Raw genomic sequence first — 20,641 nt, 5'->3', positions numbered from 1 at the left:
TTGTATTTTAAATGAGTGCATCACAAATACTGTTTGGGTTTTAATTTAATAATTTGCCAAAAATTATGTCCAAAGTTTTACAATATCTGACCATTCTCACCAAAATAATTGAAAACAATTCTTAGCATCCCGAGCCTTTATTTTCTGCTGCAGTTAATGAATTAGTCGCAATTAAGACACGTTTGTTTATGTGCATACTCAGCTATATTGAGTGCTGCTTTTGTTGATTATCGTGTCTTTGTCACGTTCAGGACGCGCATGGGGTCGGAGAGCTCGGAAATTGATCACAGCGAGAATGACGACAGCATAGCAGGAAAGCCATCTGGCCCGGCCACCAAGAAGCCGGAGCGGAGGAAGGACGAAGCGGAGGCCACAAAGGTATGTTGTGTAACCTTGACTATCACTTTAAAAGTAAATTTTCCCATGAACAAAACGTAACGCTCCTGTCGAAAAGTCTGAGCATTACAATTTAAATTATTTGCACAAGTTAAACAGCCATTTATTTTATCATGTTGCATATTCCTTCAAATTAAGCTGCTGAGTATGGCCATCACCTTCCTTTTGTCCTCCATTCTTAATGGTCACGATTGTTGTGTTTTTGTGAATTGCTGTACCAGTAGTACACCAAAATATCTAATTAATGTATTTGTTTATCCACCTGTTAATGTTTGGTCACACTCATGGAAAAATTATTAAAAGTGCGCATTGAGTATTTCACGTTCATAGTTTTCGTCTGGCTTGATTAATGTATTTTAACCAAAAAAACCTATATTATGCAAAAAAAACAACTCCTTATTTCACTTAATGAAAACTGGATGTTCTTTAAGTTTATTTTTTAAATTCATAAGATGTCTGTACTTGGTGTATCTCACACTGACCTCATCGTAAGTTTAGTATTCGTGCAATTCTTATAGTGCAAGGCTGTCACGAATGCGCTTTGTTTCACATATGACCAATGTTTGCTACGTGGCTTTACCCAACTGGATAATTTTCAAAAAAATTCAAGTATTTGTTTTATTTGGAACGTGTGGCGTAGGTGGTCTATTGTTTTTAAATAGCCATATGGAATCTTAAGTGTCTACTGCTAAACCGATGACATGCATTTTTGGTTTATACTAGCAGCCCGCACACCCTCTCCCCACTTTCCCTGCCACCTCCCCTCCCTTGGACGGCTAGCTGACGAATATAGTATATTATAGTATGATAGTGTATCATCCGTGGCCGGGGTGGAGGGTAGGTGGGGCTTGACGTCAGCACACATAAACCCGACTCAACCCTGTGGGATGCGAGTGATGTTATAAGAGCCAGCCAGTAAAACTTAAAAAAACTCCGCGGTCAATGGGCTTGTACTGTGAACCCCTGCAACAAAAGGCAAATATGCTACCGTTCGGCCATGTCACATCCTCCAGCACTAGTGGTCATGGAGGAGCCAACTCCAAACAGTCGCTTTTGTGTGCTTGGCAGGCTGAGGCTGAGAAGGTCAAGGGTCGCAAGAAGTCGGTGCAGCCAGAGGTGGCTGGAGGAAGCGGCAGCAGCAGCGGGGACACATCCGTTGTACGGGACGAGAGCCAAGTGGATTCGGACGCCTCTTCACCGGCGCTGCAACAAACGAAGCAGAACCGCCGGGGAAAGAAACGCGGGGAGGATGACGAGGACGAGTCCCAACAGGGGGCTTCAGCAGCTGGGAAGAAAGCAGCCCGTGGCCGAGGAGGAAGGACGGCAGCAGCTGCAACGGCAACACCGCCAACAGAGGAGACGGCTAAGCCAGGAAAGAGAGGCCGTAAGAAGGCAGCCAATGGTTCGGATGCTGACTCGTCACCGGCGCCTCCCAAGGGGAACAAGAGAAGCAAAGCCATGAAAAAAGATGAGGAAGACGAGTGAGTGGTGCATAAATACCATCATAATACATCCACCTCTCACCATCCCAGCATTGCCCATCCATCACTCGCCAATGCCTCAGACGTTTGTTCAAGTGTTTTTTCTTATTTGTCGCTGTAGAGCAGTGTCTCATTAGTTGTCATATCTGTTAAATTAAGATAGCGTTTTTTTTCTCCAGTCTTACATAGGTTGATTGTATATTTAGTTGGCCGAGTGATAGACGTTAGCATACGAAATTAATTTTGACTTTCACTGGCGGCATAACTGCTGTGATGTCTTTAAATGTTCATATGACACTTTGAGATCCATTAAGGGCACCGTATAAATCTCAATGAATATTATCTTTTTAATGTGCTATTATTAAAAAGCCACTCCATTGGTAAATCATGAGGGTGTTAATATCGCACCTCTATCCCTAAGGGAATGATTGAATATTGCAGTTAACATCCCACCCTCAACAGTTGTGATGTTTGCGCAGCTCCTTGCGGTATATTTGTGAGGGTTTTTTTATGACTGCAGAGTCGATTCCCATGATTCTGCCGAGGAGGCTTCGAACACAAAGCGCCGTAACGTCTCCAAAAAGATAACCAAAAACACCCCGTCTGACAAGTAAGTAATTTGGACTCTACAGTACAATTGGCTGGATTTAATTATCAGTTTATTTAGCTGGTAACACAAAACCATTTACATTTTTAAGAAGTACTTCCTTCCCTCTGAAGGTAAGCTTTGGATAGAGCAACGTTGCCAGAAAACTGTGTTGCTGGTCAATTTTTTTTTTACCAAACTTGAAAATGCGCTTGTGCCGGCCTGTGTGCAGAGAACAGCTTGTGCTGGGCAGTGAAGGCGAATCGATGCAGGAGTCTCAGAGCAGTTCCCTCGAGACCAACGACGTGGAGAAATCGTCGCACACCGAGGAAACATCCGTGGAGCCAGAGGCCATGGAGGCCGAGGATGATGAGGATGCTGACGAGGAAGCCACAGAGACTCTAAAGGTAACATTTTGACCTGCTGTAGTGCAAAATGCTGCTGGTCTGAAAATTTCTGTGCCAGTTGGTAGACCCTCACCCTATCCCATAATCCCCCAAACCACCTTATCCCTTTTTTTTCTCCATACATGGGAATGAAGCTTACATTATCATTCATTGCTGTGTCTCGTGGGCCTCAAAACCCATTTCTTTTAGCGTATTTACGAGGGAAACCTAAATTATATTTTGAGGCATTGGGAGTTTGGCTAATGATATTGTAATGGAAAAAGTTTTGCATTATGTAGGAGAAAACTAGTTCTTTCGCGATAACCCACACATGAGAGGATAACATGTCTGCACAGGTTTCACCAACTTGCTGTACTGCCACCTCGTGGCAGTACCTTGCAACCCAGTGGGTTTGGTATGGTGTTATAGTCCACCAATACTTTCTTCAAAAGTGCTCGATTGCAGGCATGACACTAAAACCAATTCTGTAAACTTGCTTAGGCATGTTATTTACCAGTTTTGTTTCCTGCTTATCTGGATTCCTGTTTCCAACCCAGTGCAAGAGGACCGCCTATTTCTTAATCAGGATAAAAATGTGCCCAGACCATCTTTTATAACTGGCCAGTTTTGACATTAACAAAAATAATTTAAATCATACATTCATACCATCACCACATTTAGTGGTAGTCTGCTACTGTTCATACTCCGTATATACATTTTTAAACCGAGGTCTGACCTAATTCCTGAATCTCTCATGCCAAAAGCATGGGTTGGGTCACTTTAAAAACCGGATGGGCAGAAAATTATCGAGTGAAGCTGCATTCGTAGTTGTACATCTGCAGCAAGGGAGGAGAGTAGTGTGGCTTGTGCCTATTATTGTGTGCATGTCAATCTACTTCTGGGCGAGGTCCTCCTCCCCTCGGTATGTGGGTCGTAAGGCTTTACCACGTTTCACCACTCTAGCTAGTGCGGGCTGAAGACTGAACGGAGAGGTGTAGGAATATAGCAGTGCAATACAACACTGGATTTTCTGAACGAGCATTGGCTACCCACTTTGTAGCCATGAAATCTATAACAACATTTTTTATGCATGGTGATTACCCATCCCTGGACAATCCAGGCTCAAACATACCTTCCAATATCTCCCGAGACCAGATGCATTCTGGGAGATTTGGTCATAAGATTTTACTCAGTGTTGCTGTTATTGGTTTAATATATTTTATTGTGAACATTCTACATGTTAACAGTTATAGAATTACATATCAGTGTCCCTTCAAATAATTCTGGTAAATTAAATTGTGCACAATTATTTCACTATGTACCATGCTTTGTATCTGTAATAATATTTACTTCATGTACTTATCCAGTCTTATTGCTTTCAAATGTTTTCTTTATTTGCCTCTTTCCAGGTGAAGCGCAAGCCAAGCAACAAACGGAGCCGCAGATAGATGCCATCGCCTTCATGGGGTTTAAATATTTTATTTTTAACAGCCCACGCTGTTGATTCAAAAAGCATCACTTAAACCCTTTTTTCTGTCCAATCTGTGACAACCACACCCCTGAATTTAAGACCTGCCCAGCCAGGAAGTATTCCTCGATCTCTATTGGCAATGCATCAAACCCCATTCATGGCTTCATGATTGCCAACATATTTTAAATTACTCTCTTCGGTGGATGTCTGTAAATAGTTGGAACCCAGATTAAATTTGACTTATGAATTGATTATTATGAACTTGATAGGAAATGTTATCCACCTTCACGCTACTCCCCAGCAAACGTATTTGCTCTGTTTCAATGAAGACTTGACCACATTGCCCTTGGTGTAGAAGCACTGTGTTGTAGATCAATAGTCATTGCTTTATAAAAAAAATTAAAATAAAACAAAAACTGTGGAGGCTGTGTAGGAAGTTGTGCTAATAAAGCTTTTAATGAAGTCTGCTTTAATGTGTTTGCGACAGCCACTGTCTTCAACGTTAATTCAGATCACCAGTACGTAAAAACCATTTTGGGATCAAGAGCTAGTCAAGCAACTGGTTAATTGCTTGGGATTTGTTTGGCTTGTAAACATTTGCAAAATGTTGCCTGTTGGGAGTTTTATCTGTAGCTGTCGCTTCCTTGTAATAAAATAAAATCTTTGTTACATATTGTTTTAGTACCGGCTAATCGGTTGTTTTTTGTTGGAATTTCCTCCCCCCCCCCCTCCAACAAATTGGTTGCATCATTTGGTGCATAAGTTATAATTTTTTGTACCAGAGGACACCTTTTGTTGCTATTCTATGTTGAACGGTTTGCAAGGAGAAAAAAATATGCTTTACAAAAATAACTGGGCAAACTTACTACAGCATGGGTTTAGAATAAAGAGCAGCCTGACCATGGCAGTATCAGTGGTCCATAGCTTTCACTTTAAATAAGAGACACTTTTGTGCAATGCATAACTTAGGTTTTATTAGAAACATTGTCAAAAGCCTTTACTCTACTTGAAAACAAGACTTCTTGGTACAGTTGGCCCGTAACACTCTCATTTAGTTTGTTTGCTGTTAACATGCATGCTTGGGATGAGTAAGGGTATTCAATTCTCAGTAGTGTATGGCCACATGTTTAAGGGACATTTAATACTGTGGTTTTTTAAAAATAGGTTTCCATATTGTCCAAATTTGATGCTTTCTTGAAGCTAAATTTCAAGTGGACAGGTGCTATTGCAATAAAATTAACCACTGTGGAACTTAATGAGTTACTTAGAGCCAAATGGTTTTAAATAAAAGCACAGCTGCTACAGTGGATGTGTAAAATTGCACTTGTACTATATTTTAACAATGCAACTGCCCAAGTTTCATTCCATCTTTCTAGGCAACCATATCTCTGAAAATTGTCTGCATATACCTTGATCCCTCATATCCACTGATCCAATATGTACAAACCTAAATAGCAGTACAGAATTTTGATACTTTAATCAAAACTCCTTTTTCTGGCAGTTTGTAAAGTTGTCAACTTTGCATGACTGAGGAATTGTATTCATGATCTTTCCCACGTTTCACCCAATATTGGAAGATAACCATTTTTACAACTTTAACAAATTTATATTTTACATCTCTTTAAAAGCTATTAAACATTAAGCCACATTAACAAAGCATAAACCATTGCCAATATTACCAGGGAGTGGGGTTTACATCAAGGGAGAAAAGAAATTAAATTCCACACGTATTTAAATTTTATTTCAACTTAAAAAGTCAACAGCCTTGTTTAGCATGTTCTTGTTCAATTGACTCATCTCCGTCTAGGTTGCATTCTCTTATTTACATACTGGTATGTGCAGCAGACTTAGCAGGTCTTCAGAGGTGAACACGGAATATTTAATAAAGGAGTCTGGCCAAAATTGGCATCACTCCCAGGGTTATTACCGACTTGAGATGTGATTTTTACACCAGGCTAGTACACAATGTAGTCTTAACAGATGCACACAACCGGGGCAAGCTAACCTTTTTCATGTAATACAAAGACTTAATCAGTTATCAAAAGGATAGTGTTTGTACAGCACTCCAGCCGAAAGCAAACATTGGCCACTTTGCCCTAACAAATGCACCAATTTCAAAAGACATTTAACTGATATAATTTCCACCACTTTATTTCCACCAGCAATTTTTTTTGTAATTTTTATTAACCTTAATGGAAATGAAGAAACCATAAATTTAAACCACGTCTTAATGTAATTTAATATCTGCTGCAGAAATGCCCCACAACATGCAACTCAAGGTGACTGCAGGTTGTACTCGCTGTCATGCAGATTGCCACAAACACTCCAGACGCTCGTCCTAAAGCAGCAGTGGAAATGCACAACTCATAAAAAATATTTTTTTTACAAATTCTATGGGGGGCATAAACCATGATAAATACAATAAACTGGTGCAAGACCACAGGGGTAATTATTTGGAAAGCCTTTACCATTCACTTCTGCATTGATTTAAGGGTAAGGCATGTGTAATATTTTTGTATGGTCCAGACCCAAACTTGCTGGGTGGTGAAGTGGGGATCGTGTTATTAGTTACTTAGGAGTTGCTCTGTTGCCCTCTCCACATCCCAGCCATGTGAAGACAATGCCGCTATCACTCCGTTCTGTTGACAGGAAGGGAAAAAATGAAAATATGAACACAAATGATGGTCCTCAAAGTCAAACTATATTGAGCATTTTAAATCTTCAAGTGAGACAGCAGTAAAGTTAAAATATTGAGAGCAATGGGTAATGCGCGTGAAATGGCTCTGAAGCTTGTGCTCACCCTGTCGAAGCCCATGGCACATAAATGGTCGATTTTACGCTGATATTCTCCATTGTAGGCAGGTGCCCCGGCATACATATGCGCCCACAGTCTGGCTGTTTGCACAAACATCTCATGGTTTTCTTTGTACTGTGGTAACAAACAGAAAAGGCGGCGAGGTTAATAAAGCCAGGTGTGTCCACGTGCCCTTCTGCCCAATGCCAAATCACTTAGTACATTGTGTTTAAAATGAAGTCAGTGACCCCCCGTCTGTTATCTGCATGAGGCCTTGAAATTGTAAGCCATCTCTTACAATAATCCTCAAGCACTGTACCTGTCATGTAGCTTAAGCCTTACACATGCCCACATATGGCTGCTTGCTAGAGGTCAGGCAAAAACATTTAAAGTCTAAACATTTTTGTTACACTTGCTCATGAGCACATGGTGGGGAAAGAATACTCTATGTTGGGTTTTGTAGCTGGGTCTGCAAGTGTAGAAATTATAATGACCATGCAGCCAGTTACTTGGAAATGTGTCATAAAAGCAATTGATGATGTGTATAACCACATAGCAGGGAATTTGAAACAAATCTAACCAATTGGCCAAGGCATCTGAAAATTTTAAGGGGCTACACCCAGTCTTGTACATTCAATAGTCTCAAAAGCGATGACTTCCACCATTTTGCATGTATTTATGAACACTTTCCCTGCTGGCTTTTATAGCTTGACGATTGGTTAAAAATGGTCCACCCTGTCATTGTTTACTTCGCATTTTAGCGACGCATCGGGTTTGTTAAAAGGTGGATGTAAAATGCACGCAGCGGGGGACCCGGCCTCTGCCACTTACTTGCCGCGCCACCACGGCATCCTGTGGGTCGTCGGGCTCGGCTGCAGCTAGCAGAGCCTGCAGGGAGAGTAGCACGGTCCGCAGCGTCATGGCGGCCGCCCTGTGCCCCACACACAAAAGTCTAGCATTGGCCGTGTGCACGCAAGGCATGACAGGTCGGCATGGTGGAGACACTCGGCGGTTCACAGTGGCCCAACTCGTTGGGGAGTGGCGCTGCCCTTGGCAGCTACACGTGGATGTGCGCGACACAATCTGGAATGACATCTCCTTTGACACTGACGCAAGCTGACTTAACACAAGTCAATAGCGCGCGTGGCTTTCAGAAGGAAATTAAATGCACGTGAAAAGACAAATTAAGTGTGCAATGGCACAGCAGTGTGTGCATTTAGACGTGCACTCGGTTGCAATGCTCCATGGATGCTATTCCCGGTGGCCTGTATCAGTTGACTCCCTCAAAAGGGGGTAAGGGACTGGTAGGCAAAATGGATGCGAGAATGCACTACTCTTCTACCGAATCATTACCCTCTGCATTCAGGGTCGCTGATGGCCACTGGGATCTAAATGTCACTTTACCCAGGACAGGTTCTGATGAGGCTTATTTGACTCACGCTGGAAATATGGTTGTGATTGTATATATATATTCTGTACAGATTGTCACAACCGAATGGGTATTGCATAACAACTAAAAAGCATTTGCATTCAACAAATGTTACACGTGTAAAAGAGCACAGGTTTATGACAACAAAGCATTTGGCAAAATTACGTCAATATTTAATCAAACAATAATATGTCTATACAAAGTATCATAGCTTAGAAATAAATTGATCCACCTAGCGCAGCAGCAATTTAAATGACCATGACTGCCTTTGCAGTCCATCAAGTTGACGCTTAATGATAAAACTTTAATAAGACAATAATGCATTAGAGTACGTTTTATTTATTGACATTCACAGGAACAACTGGATGTATGTGTTCACGTTTGCTGGCTAACTCACCACTGGTCTTTGAGGATGTCCAAGCAAATTGCACCAGTTACTGAACTTATGTTTGGGTGCCAAATTTTGGTGATAAAACGGACCTGCAAGTCAAAGAAAACATGATTTCACCCAATTACACGATACCAAAATAAAACTGCTCAATAGCTCTTATGAAAAGATGGCCATTGTGACACCATCTCTTTGAGTGTAACATATCAACAATGCAACGACTGAAATTTCAGCGATAAATTAGAATGTTTTTCCTAAGAAGATTGCTTCACTTGCTGTTTGCAGTCTTATAGCACATGGCAACAATGGTTCACAGTATCTTAAGGTTTATATCTTTGGAGTAGCCATGCAAACTTTTACCTTAAAGCCCTAGGACTAAAAAAGTATTTCACGAAAAATTTGGCTCAAATGAAACTCCCTATAAAATAACTCAATAGCAAAATAGTACTAAAGTACAGCGTTTCTCTTTTTGTGCAAGGAATGGCTGTATTATTCTATATTTGTTAAATATATATTCCATGGGGAAAAAAAACATTTTGAAGGACACCAATTTTTTTTGATTGATTTGTTTAGATGTGATTGTGCAATGTGCTCACTCACTTTGGGTGGATTAAATGGATACGTTTCTGGGATCTTGATTTCCAGCATATACCTTCCACCTACGATGGAATTGGGCAGATGAAAATGAGATTGGAGGTTAGGCATAACTGGATTTGTACATGAATCAAAGAGCATGGGAAAACATGAGTGTAAGTCATACCTAAAATTATATTTTTACAGTACAATGAACCAGGCACAAAAATATATTAAGCCAATATTTATCACGAGTATCATCACTACTACACACATGCATACGTTATCACCAAATGTGATTTTCGATTCCCAATGTATTTCCTTGCAAAATGTGTCTTGTTCAACAAAAGTTGGAACAAAAAACACTGACTTACACGTCATGTCTGGCATTACATCACTACTGGGAAATGCAGGCATTGCATAATAATTGTAGGGATTATAATCGCAGTATAATTTAATGTTCTTACACACATTGCAATGAGGTTCCCAAACAATATTTTAACGTCTTAATGTAATGCATTGACGTAATGTCTTTCTATTTGATGAAATATTTTATGCGCCATTTCATTGTATACCTGACAAATGCTTTACTTTAAAGCATTTCCCTAGTGTCTTGGGCTTAATACACTTCAAATATAATAAGTGATTTGCATACATTTAGTGAGCATGAATTGAAAGTCAGTTTAAAGCATGTCCCCCATGGTAAACAGTGTTGATATGGAATATAGACTTGTTATACAGTCGTGTCACATGTGGGGCAGTAGAAACATTTGGCCTCTTTACCCTCGTAGGGCGTGTCCGGGGGCCCTGCAATCTCTCCTCGCAGCTCTGTGAAATTCTCATCCACCAGCTCAACCTTTATCTGGCTCTTGTTGGTCTAGAAGACGGAATGATTGCCGACATACGCACACACACAAAAACCACATTCATAAATGACAGGGCATGACAAGCAGTAAAATATGTCCATTGCTGCCTATCTGTTTCGGAGGATGCAAAAAACCCTGAAAGACATTGCTTTCAAAGATAACAAGTACATCAGGAAGTAGATATGTTTTCCCTGGGCTAAGGTCCATTTCCTCGTGACAGCCACTTTATAAATAATTCTAAAAATCAGCTCACCTTTCCACAATGTGAGGTTGCTGTTGATTTAAGACACCTCTATTATCTAGAACACAGCGGAGGCAACATATCTCTAGGCATCAACTAAGTTTACTGCTGCCAACCTAATAAGCGCGGGCAATAAATGTGACTTAAGTTACGTACGGACACGTCAAGTGAGTGATAAAATACCTAATAGCCAAAGGAAATGCAGAGAAATAACAGCCTCTAAATATTCCCCACCTTGTCAGGTCCTGATATAAAGGAGTAACCTGAGGCGTATTGATTATAAGCATTTTATAAAATAGAACAAGAATGTGTAAATATTGAACACCTAATGCTTGAAAAACAAATAGTGGTTGATAATGCTCACTTAAATATAATAACTTAGGCAGGAGGAAAACCTGGGCTGGGTCGAATTAAAAGTTCATGTTTTAACCCATGGCTCAGCGTGATGGCTTGCCAGTAATTAAAAACAACAATACACCCATAGTAGTTTTTTTGCGCTAGATCGCGTATCTATGTCGTTAAAACCCACCACCACCCAACACAGCCAACTAGTAAGGGTTGTCACGTAAACAGAACATGACAAATCGACACATTTACGCGATCTAACCCAAAAAAACTATTTTGGATATTGGTCGCGAAAGCCTACGTGTGAAACTAACATAGATACACGAGCATCCCCCACCCTCCGCTTAGAGTTTAAGTCCCCCACTTTAAATGTAAGCATGATAAATGCACGAAATATATTAACTTTCAGAATGGACGGCCAAGGCTCAGTTCCCCAATTCAAGTGTTATGGGATAATCCCGGTCCTAAATATTAGGGTTGGGAGTCACGAAGTTAATATTCTAACTGCTGACTGCTGTTTAGGTTACATGTTAAGGTTCTAAATTCCAGGATTCAGACCACTGGGTTTAAGTCTCACACCACGGTTTAGATAGAAGTCTGATGTCAACCAGCAGACTTAAAAGGGATAAAGTCACAAGCCTCAGATCCCTAACCCAGGGTTCACGTCTCAATGTCTAGGTAAAAAAACATTAGTTTTTTTTGGTTAGTGTTCATATCCAAAGGCACAATAATATTATTTCCAAGGGCATAGTTTCCATGACTTGGGTCCCATCGTTCATCAAATCCCAAAGGTCATGTCCCCAATGTGAGGGTTCGGGACAAGCTAATGTTTCCAACGCCACGATTCGGTATCCAGGGTTTACATCTCTAACCCTAGGATTTAGGACTCAGGCTTAGGTCCAAGGTTTAGGCCCCGATGTTCAAGTAAAAATCCCAAGGGTTTAGGACCCGGGGTTATGCCCCAGGTTTCATGCCTCATAACCAACGCTCATACCCCAGGTTTATGCCATAAGAGGTCGGGTCCCAACACCCAGGTTTTGTCCCAAAATAATATCGGCCAGTGCCCATTCCATTCACCAGTTGTACAATGACCTACGGCGTGTCAAAACATGCGAGTGCCGTACGATTGCGGCAAACGCGCAACTTTTTTTCCCCCCTCTTTCTAAAATGCCCGACTTCGCCTACCACCTGTCCAAAGATCATTCTCCCAGCGCAAAGTTTAAACACCGTCGCAGCAAAAAAACAGCCACCGGCGCCGCCTCCTCCTCCTGTGAAGCTTGCCGGCCATGGTTGGTGTAAAACGTCTCCGGGGATAGACAGGCGGGGCAAAACGAGCGAGCGGTGCTTTTGCGGCTCGTTATCCCCTTGTATGCGACACGGGATTTCTCCGGACACTCTGCGCTCTCTTCACACGACACTCACTGAACACGCAAATGGCCCCGTCACCCCAACGCAGGGGCGTTGCGGTAGAAACATTCGGCCTGGGACCAAGTACGTACCGTACTTGGCTGATGCAGTATACTCGATCAATATAATTAATTTTACATAAACGCCAAACCCAACCCCCGTAGCTCGAACAACCCCGAAGAGTGGGCCTGAGGCCTCGGGCTTGGCTAGAATTCCCACGGGGTGGAGAGGCGCCTCCCCCCGGCCCGTCCCGCCAGCCCGACGCCTTGACACCGCGGAGGCCCGGCGAATATTTGTTTTTTTGGCGCGGCTCGTCGGCCGGCGGGGTCTCACCTCCTCGCTCTTGAGCACCTCTTTGAATTCGCGCTTTATCCTCGCCACGGCGATGTTCGCCATTCTGACGAGCGAGGATCCCAACTTCTGTCACTGCCGCCGCCGCCGCCGCTCAGCGCGACCCGGGGCAAAATGGCGCGGCGGCGCGAGTGCGCATGCGCGTGAAAGCCCCCCCCCAACCCCCCCCGCGCAACCCCCCCCGCGCAACCCCCCCCCACGCGCAACCCCCCACGCCTCTTCACCCCGCCCCTCGCCTCCCCTGCCCCCACCCCCCAACGCCCTCTTAACCCCGCCCCCACACCGGAGTGGGGGGGGGTGCGCCCTCACGTGACGCGAAGACGTCACCTGACAACAAGGGCTCGTCGGGCCAGATTCAAGGCAGCAAAGCAAGCGGCGGTGTCTGGCCCCTTCACGTCACCCGGGAATTCCCCCCTTAGCCATCGTTGCGATTCTGATGGCCACTCTGAGCGAGACGTTCTGTTTTAAAGTGCAAGCAACCCCCAGGCTTTCATACATGGGGGGTGGGGGGGGCTGGCGGTGAGATGTTTACTACCTCGCCTGGTATGCAGGAGGTTCATGGGTCCGATTCTAACCCTGACTCCTGCTGTCTAGTTGGAGTTTGCGTGTCTCTCTCCCTTATGGTCGCGTGGATTTTTCTCCGAGTCCTCCGGGTTTTCCCTCCACGTCTAGAATTTGTGACCGAGTCACTTCTGAAGAAGAGCTGTAGAACTTGACTTAAAGCTTTCGTGACTGCAGGAATACATATTCTATGGGTCTTTCGGTAAAGCCACGTAGATAGAAAAATGCTGATAAAAATATCACGACGTTTAGATCGCAACACAAGCAATCGTCTTCAGATGAGAGCTATAGGACTCATAGGGCCTTACCTGGTACATTTAGAAGAAGAAAAAAGTTTAGTTCGCCAATTTCCCCTTAACTGACGTTGCATTTCTAATGGAAACTAAGCGAGATGTTCTGTTTGAGCGCAATTAAACCCAGGCTTTCATACATGGGTGCTGGCTGGCGCTCGGGGTGTGAGCCGTGGAGGTTAGCGATGCGAATCAAGGAATTATTGAGATCAGGGGACATGGACCATGGGCCCTGGCTAACATGTGGGGCATGAACCATGGGGGAAAATATATCACGCCAACCCTGGGACACGAATACGATAGGACCTCTAACATGAGCCATGGGAATTGGAGATGTGAACCCCAAGACAATGGGACATGGGAGCCTAAGCCAAGAACAATAGCACATAAAGGATTGTCATCTTAAGACACGAAACCTTGCAAGAAGGTACACAAGTCCTGATATTTCGGACTTGACCAAATAACCGACTGTTAAGCATGTTGAGACTGGATAGCGAGATGCATTGAGTAGGTGTTATAGGCCACTGCGGGTACACATTGTGGGCAGCAGAGGGCAGTGTAGGAAACAATATTATCGTACCTAACTTATATACTGTACTAAACTTATACTGGTAGGAACCTCTGGTTACACCAACCCACAGGGGATTATTGTGACCGTCCGTCGTGCATCCAAAAATGGGAGGGGTGGGGCTGGGTGGGGAGGGTGGGGCTTGGTGGAGAGGGGAGGGTGGGGAGGGGCTGGTTGGGGGTGGTAGAGGTGGGGCTGGGTGGGGAGGGGCTGGTCACCCCGTGGTGCCCTTATAAAACTCAACGTTTAACCTACTCACGCCGGCTTGTGCCCGCCCTCACAGTCGGGCATATTTGCGGAATACACCACGTGGTGCCGCCGTTGACCCTGGACATTGACCGAGCAACCCAACGTTCCTACCAGCTCCCTCCGCAGGAATGTGTTATACTCACTGGTTTACACTTGTCTGCCTCCACCAACCCGCCACAACCAGCTTGATGAAGTATGGTTAAATAGCCTCCGAGGCCCTCATCCAGCAGTGGATTGCCAATGGATGTATATTTTACACTAGAACAATCATAACTGAGACATGCACTTGGATCTTAAAAGTGAATCCCTTTACAATGAAACCCATCCCCTCGAACATGAACCATCCAAATCTCAGCGACTTGGGCCTTAAAATCCTGGGCTCTGGCCTCTTACCAGGGTAAAATACCAACAAAATATTCAACTCTGCAACACCAATTCATCTCCCGGCATAAGTCAACTTACTACACTTGGTCCAGATTTGTGATTAAAAAAATACAGTCAAACTAAAATAAACACAAACCCATTTGCTGTCAATAAAAGTAGAGAATGAACCATGAAGGAAACGTATACTTTTAAGATAGAGCTGGGCTATCTGATTATTTCACCACTGCATTCAATGACGCTGGCGATTATCGGTTTGATTATTTGATTAATCAGATACCACCGAAAAGTCTCACTTCTAGTTTCACGTGTGTCACTGGATGGAAGGTGATGGATAATCGATCACAAGAAAAAATAGTCTACAGTATTACAATTTTTAGTCGATTAATCAACCTAAGCTGTTAGAAATAACAGCAGCAGCATGTGAATTAGCACTAACATTCCTCATTGCACAGAGGTGGGTCAGATCGCCTGAGATACTATAATGAATCCGCCCTCCCGTACAATTATTTGTAAACATGTAATTGACCCTGGTACATCGTGTACCCGAATTAACCATCAACCGCGAGCTATCCACTGCTGGATGAAATCTTCCCACAAGCCGTCAAATGCGAAAGGTGACCTCTCGGGCTTTTTCCCCACTTTGGCTATCAGTCCGTCATTTGCCTCGACCATGGGCCATAATCTACTGTGTCTTGCGCAAGCCCACACACGCATTTCTTCACAGTCAAAACGATGTCTCTATCGTTTTTTGTCGAATCTGCAAACTGTACACAATATGAAACACTTTGGAGAGTTGCATGATGTGAAAAAAAAACATTCGCACTACTAAGACATATTACTCCTCTACGCAAGTATTACTAAATAAAATAAATGTATATACTTTTATGAATGCACTTCTGCATGAAAGTATCTCCATGTGCTGTGTCGGTGTTGGGGGTTGCTTGACTATACTTCACCAAGCTGGTCAGTACGGGGTGAGCCAGGACCGGTTCAGGTATCACTCGCCACTTATGTTAGCCGTGGTCGTGAAACAAACTGGGTCGCTAAGTTCATTGTGCAATGCACTCGCCACTGCGAAACTGCTGCACCGCATGACTAAGTAGAATCACCTCCAGGACTATCTAAATGGAGGCTGTCTTCTGACAATAACCAGCACAGCTACAGGCAATGTAATAATACATAGGAAACAAGACACATTATGTATTTCAGTAAATCATAGATGAATTGGTCGTAAAGTTAAAGTTAAGCCAATTCATTATCCCTAATAACACGTACAAAGAACTGAAGCCCATGTATAATTTAAACACCGTGCAAAATTAATGCGTGCTAGCTGGCTAATGTAAGTCTCAGTGATACTTAAAAATAATTTCAGGTCACAAGCCATAACATGTGACGTCAAAACAACAGCTAACTTTAAGAGTGAGTGTGAGCCATTCTGGAGGTGTCAATTCCCTTTTAAAAATAGCTCTCAGGCTTCCATTTTAGGTTCATTTGGACTGCAATAACAGTCAATGTAGCAGTCGGCTAAACAGAAAAGTTGCAGATCTGTCGTGATCCCAGCAGAAGCAGCACTGAGAGACTGCGAAGGGATCATCTTTTGACCCACGACCCTAACCCGTGACCCCATGACCCATTTCATAGTTCCATTTATTTGGTATAGCCCTGTGAGCCATTCGGCTCTTGAATCGGGTGCAACCGCAACAAACAAAAAACAAAAACATGAACAAGAAAAACATCTTAAAGTGACTTTTTGTGACTGTGCAAACAGAAAATCCAGGAAAAAAACATCAAAATATTCTTGAAATAGCACCGTACACCAACGCTGTGTGCAAAAATCCCAGTGGGATGCAAGTCAAACAATAACAACAACCACAAGACAACTTAGATTAAACCCAACACAGATCCCACAACAACCACGCTTCATCTTACCCGCAAACCGATCCTACCCGCCTTTGTTTAGACTCGCAACGCAACCATAACCTGCACGTTTAAAAAAATCTCCCCAATAATATCCATATTTGTTTGTATGCAATAAGATTATAGCAGTGTTAAAGCACAGTGTTAAAGCACTGTATTACCTAATTACTAATAATTTTTGTTTATCACACACGGCAGACATCTGCGTAATAGTTCGTACTACATAGTGCCTGTTACAAAACAATCAGTGTAAATATTTGTTTTAAAAATGAATATTACAGTGCCTGTTTTATGTTGCTCCTGTCAAATTCCGATTCACACATCACTGTAATGACCTTCACGTATATAAACCCCGCTCTATCATGTATTTGACCTCCATCATTTAGTAAACATATATTTATAAACAAAAAGTTCGGAACAATTCAGCGTCCCAACCCCAAGCCTCCTTCTCGACTCGACCGCGTGTTCGCCTCTGCTCGGGCCCCACGCTAGAGGTCACCCGCGGATGACCCGTGATGAACAGGGTGCCACGGTGGCGAGATGTTAACTACCTCGCCTAGTATACAGGGTGTTGTGGGTTCGATCCCGAGGCTGACGCCTGTATATTTGGAGTTTGCACGTCACTCTCCCTGTCATCGCCTGGATTTTTCTTTGGGTCCTCTGGTTTTCTCCCCCACATGTAGAAACGTGCGTTTAGAGTTGAGAGGCCGCTATACATTTCTACGTGATAAGCCACTTCGTTGAGCTATCATTTGTGGCCCGGTCGCTTTTGGACACTCGTGCGCTCTTCACGCAAGAAGAAGAGTGCACAAGTGTTGTTATCACATCTACGCCTCTATTTAAGGAACGAAACAGACTTCTCCACAAATCTGGCTGTCGCCTGATGAAGCTAGTTGTAATTACATACTCAGATTGTAAATTTTGTGGCTTGGCTCTGCAACACAGTGGTGTGCTGTATTAGTAACGAATTGCCATGTTCTGTTGACGTGACAAATGCTAATAATTAATTGGCTGTGTCGGATGGTGGCGGGTTTAACGACACATTTATATTTCGATTTAAAGCTTTCGTGACTGCAAGGATTCATCTTCTTTGGTTCTTTCGGTAAAGTCACGTAGAATGAGAATAAAATAATAAATTGATAAAATAAAATAACGCAATAATATTCTCATGACGTTTCGGCCACAACACAAGCGGCCTTCATCAGGTGAAGGGACGAGACTGTCTGGTAGGACAGCGCTGGAGTTAAAAAGCCACGCTCAGATCACGACCTTTAAGCTGTGTGAGAAGAAACAAAGCGCCTTAGAGTCGCGGCATCTCTTCAGAAAGGTGAGAGACTCGATTAGTTGAGCCTTCTTATCCCGGAGTCTGTTGAATGATCTTAAGGTTGTGTGGAATCCCTCCCCGTAGAGGCGGCTAAATTTCGATTCAAAGCTTTCGTGACTGCAAGGATTCATCTTCTTTGGTTCTTTCGGTAAAGTCACGTAGAATGAGAATAAAATAATAAATTGATAAAATAAAATAACACAATAATATTCTCACGACGTTTCGGCCACAACACAAGCGGCACATTTATATATTTACACGATCTAACCCAACAGACCTATATTATGGATCTATAGAAGACAAAGATGAAAGATCCCCCGTATAGCCTGTAACATACGCTAGGGGCAAGTGCTTTTAGAGAGCACTTATAAAGGCCGGCACGGCACACGAGGGGGTGGGTGGCGAACACTACACCGGGCCACATTTGTCTCCTCGCGGCGATGTTTACACACCGCACCAGGTACTCATTTGACGCTAAGTCGACCTAGGGGAGGCCCAGGACCGGTTCAGATAATTGTCACTGGGTTTTGGCCGTGAGCGGGAATAGAACCCGGGTTGCCAGGTTTGTAGCGCAGCGCGCTAACCGCTACACTACCACTCCCCACAACACTACCACACAACAACAACAACCGCCATTCGCCACTAAGTGGCGGTGATGTCATCACGACACTTGTGCCAGGCCATGTGCACCTTGAGGCCACGTGAAGTGTCGAACGCCCGCTGGCAGGAGGTCACGGGGCAGACCCAAGTGCCACGGGTCGACTGACTAAGATGACTAAGATGACTGAGATGACTGGCTAATGCACCACCTGTGCCCCCTACTGTGCCAACCTGCTGTGCTTTAGCCACCTGGCGCTCCGCTCGTTGTTGTGAGCGTCGCTCCTCCGCCCTCCGTTGTTGTTGGAGGGCGACTGCCTCCAACTGCCCAGTAGCATCCTTCACGAGTCTCCTCCACAGAGGCCGATCTTGACACCGCTGGTACCAGTCATCGGCAAGTCCAATCAGCTCCACTTCCTCCTGTACCACATCACTCCACCTCTTCTGTAGCCCATGCCGTGCCCGTTTAGCCCCCTCGATCCGGCCGAACAAAAGCTGTTTCGGCATGCGGTGACTGGGCATGCGGGCTACATGACACAGCCAACGCAGCCTTGCCTGCCTGCTGGAGGAGCTCACTGATGGGACCTTGCCCAGATCTTTCAAGGATTTGTGAGCTCCTCACACAATCCAGCCTGGTTAAACCAAGGATGGATCGTAGGCAGGCTAGCCTAAATGTTTCTAACCGGCGAAGATGTTCCATTAGGGGGGTGCACGTTTCGCAAGCGTAGAGAAGGGAGGGAATGACCGTGGTTGAGAAGACCTGAAGCTTAGTGCGGAGCGACAGACCAGGTAGCTTCCACACAGCATTACGCAACCGATGAAAAGATATAGCCGCTCGACTTATTCAGAGTGAGACCTCTGCTGTTAAACTGCAGCTGGTCATAAGCACACTGCCCAGGTATGGGAAACTCTCCACTCTCTCCACAACTGCCCCATCACTGATTGGGAGTTGTGGACGTGGAGTGTCCGATGGTACAAAATATCCAGGCAGGTGCTTAGTTTTGGTGGGGCTGATGGAAAGGCCCCATCTCTTAGTGGCACGCTCCAGTCTCAGCAGCAGCGTCTCCCAACTCCTCCTCTGAATGAGCAGCTATTACCAAATCATCAGCATACATAACGTGGTTGAGCAATAGGGAGCCATCCCTTGACCGCACCCGGGCATCGATCAGCCTCCCATTATTTCTGTGTAGTGTTCGATTTCACTCGGACAACTTCTGTCTTTCTTCGAACACCGCTTTATTTACAACTCTCAGCATGTCCTCCACATTCCACAGTATCCAGGTCGCCACGGCTCGCTCGCCGTGCTTCACTCGACTCGCTCGCCAGCTTTGTCTCTCCACTCCCCACGATTACTTCGCTTGCTCCGCACTCAGCGACTCCGCACTCAGCAACTACGCACACAGCGACTTCGCACACAGCGTCTTCAGCTCCGCTATCGCTACGCTATCTCCACTACTGGCTATTCTCGTCTCCAGCTCCGCTATCGCTATGCTCTCTCCACTGCTAACTACTTCTCTTCTTCAGCTCCGCTATTGTTACGCTCTCCCTACTGCTAGCTGCTCTCTTCTTCAGCTCCGCTATCGTTACGCTCTCTCCACTGCTAGCTGCTCTCTTCTTCAGCTCCGCTATCGTTATGCTCTCTCTACTGCTAGCTGCTTCTCTTCTTCAGCTTCACTCCACACTGTTTCCAAACTCCGTCTCCAACTCTGTCTCCAAACTCTGTTTCCAATTCTGTCTCCAAACTCTGTTTCCAATTCTGTCTCCAAACTCTGTCCCCCACTCTGTCTCCAAACTCTCCTCCAAACTCCACGTCTTGCCTCGTCCAGCTCCCAACTCCAACTCCCGCTCCAATTTCCGACCCCCCAATTTATCCCTGCTCTCATTACGCCCCAATTAATTAGTCCGCGTCCCAACAGCACCCCGCGTGATCCGTACACCTGTTTCTCGCCAGACTTCAAGACGCCTCTCCAGCCCCGGCAACAGCCCCAACCAATCACAGCCGTCCTTGACTCTCCCAGCTTAATTGCCCCAACGTAC

The 20,641-nt window shown here is 44.4% G+C and overlaps 2 protein-coding genes across 6 annotated transcripts in view; one reads left to right on the top strand and one right to left on the bottom strand.

Moving 5' to 3' along the window:
* The window catches only part of PDS5B (PDS5 cohesin associated factor B), a 43,618-nt gene extending 38,617 nt beyond the window's left edge, over window positions 1–5,001 (top strand). For 4 of the 5 annotated variants that reach the window (XM_032955360.2, XM_032955362.2, XM_032955363.2 and 1 more), the window contains exons 31-35: window positions 252–378; window positions 1,465–1,877; window positions 2,398–2,487; window positions 2,696–2,870; window positions 4,259–5,001. In XM_032955360.2, the coding sequence (XP_032811251.2) occupies window positions 252–378; window positions 1,465–1,877; window positions 2,398–2,487; window positions 2,696–2,870; window positions 4,259–4,297 (844 nt within the window). In that variant the 3' untranslated portion in view covers window positions 4,298–5,001. The remainder of the gene's footprint in view (window positions 1–251; window positions 379–1,464; window positions 1,878–2,397; window positions 2,488–2,695; window positions 2,871–4,258) is intronic. The other variant, XM_076067456.1, reaches the window with a different exon arrangement.
* A 278-nt stretch (window positions 5,002–5,279) lies between these two features.
* Window positions 5,280–12,855, bottom strand: UBE2K (ubiquitin conjugating enzyme E2 K). Its single transcript, XM_032955366.2, has 7 exons — window positions 12,697–12,855; window positions 10,288–10,381; window positions 9,532–9,590; window positions 8,941–9,023; window positions 7,946–8,045; window positions 7,121–7,249; window positions 5,280–6,959 (listed from the first exon to the last, which is right to left on the bottom strand). The coding sequence occupies exons 1-7, from the start codon at window positions 12,757–12,759 to the stop codon at window positions 6,885–6,887; spliced, it is 603 nt and encodes a 200-aa protein (XP_032811257.1). The 5' UTR covers window positions 12,760–12,855; the 3' UTR covers window positions 5,280–6,884.
* Between the last annotated feature and the right edge of the window lie 7,786 nt (window positions 12,856–20,641).

This window comes from Petromyzon marinus, chromosome 16 (assembly GCF_048934315.1).
Source record: "Petromyzon marinus isolate PM22_M1 ecotype Great Lakes invasive population chromosome 16, UKy_Petmar_22M1.pri1.0, whole genome shotgun sequence".
NCBI classification, from domain to species: domain Eukaryota; kingdom Metazoa; phylum Chordata; class Hyperoartia; order Petromyzontiformes; family Petromyzontidae; genus Petromyzon; species Petromyzon marinus.
Note: the sequence above shows the minus strand (reverse complement) of the source record. Positions and strands in the feature narration are given on the sequence as shown.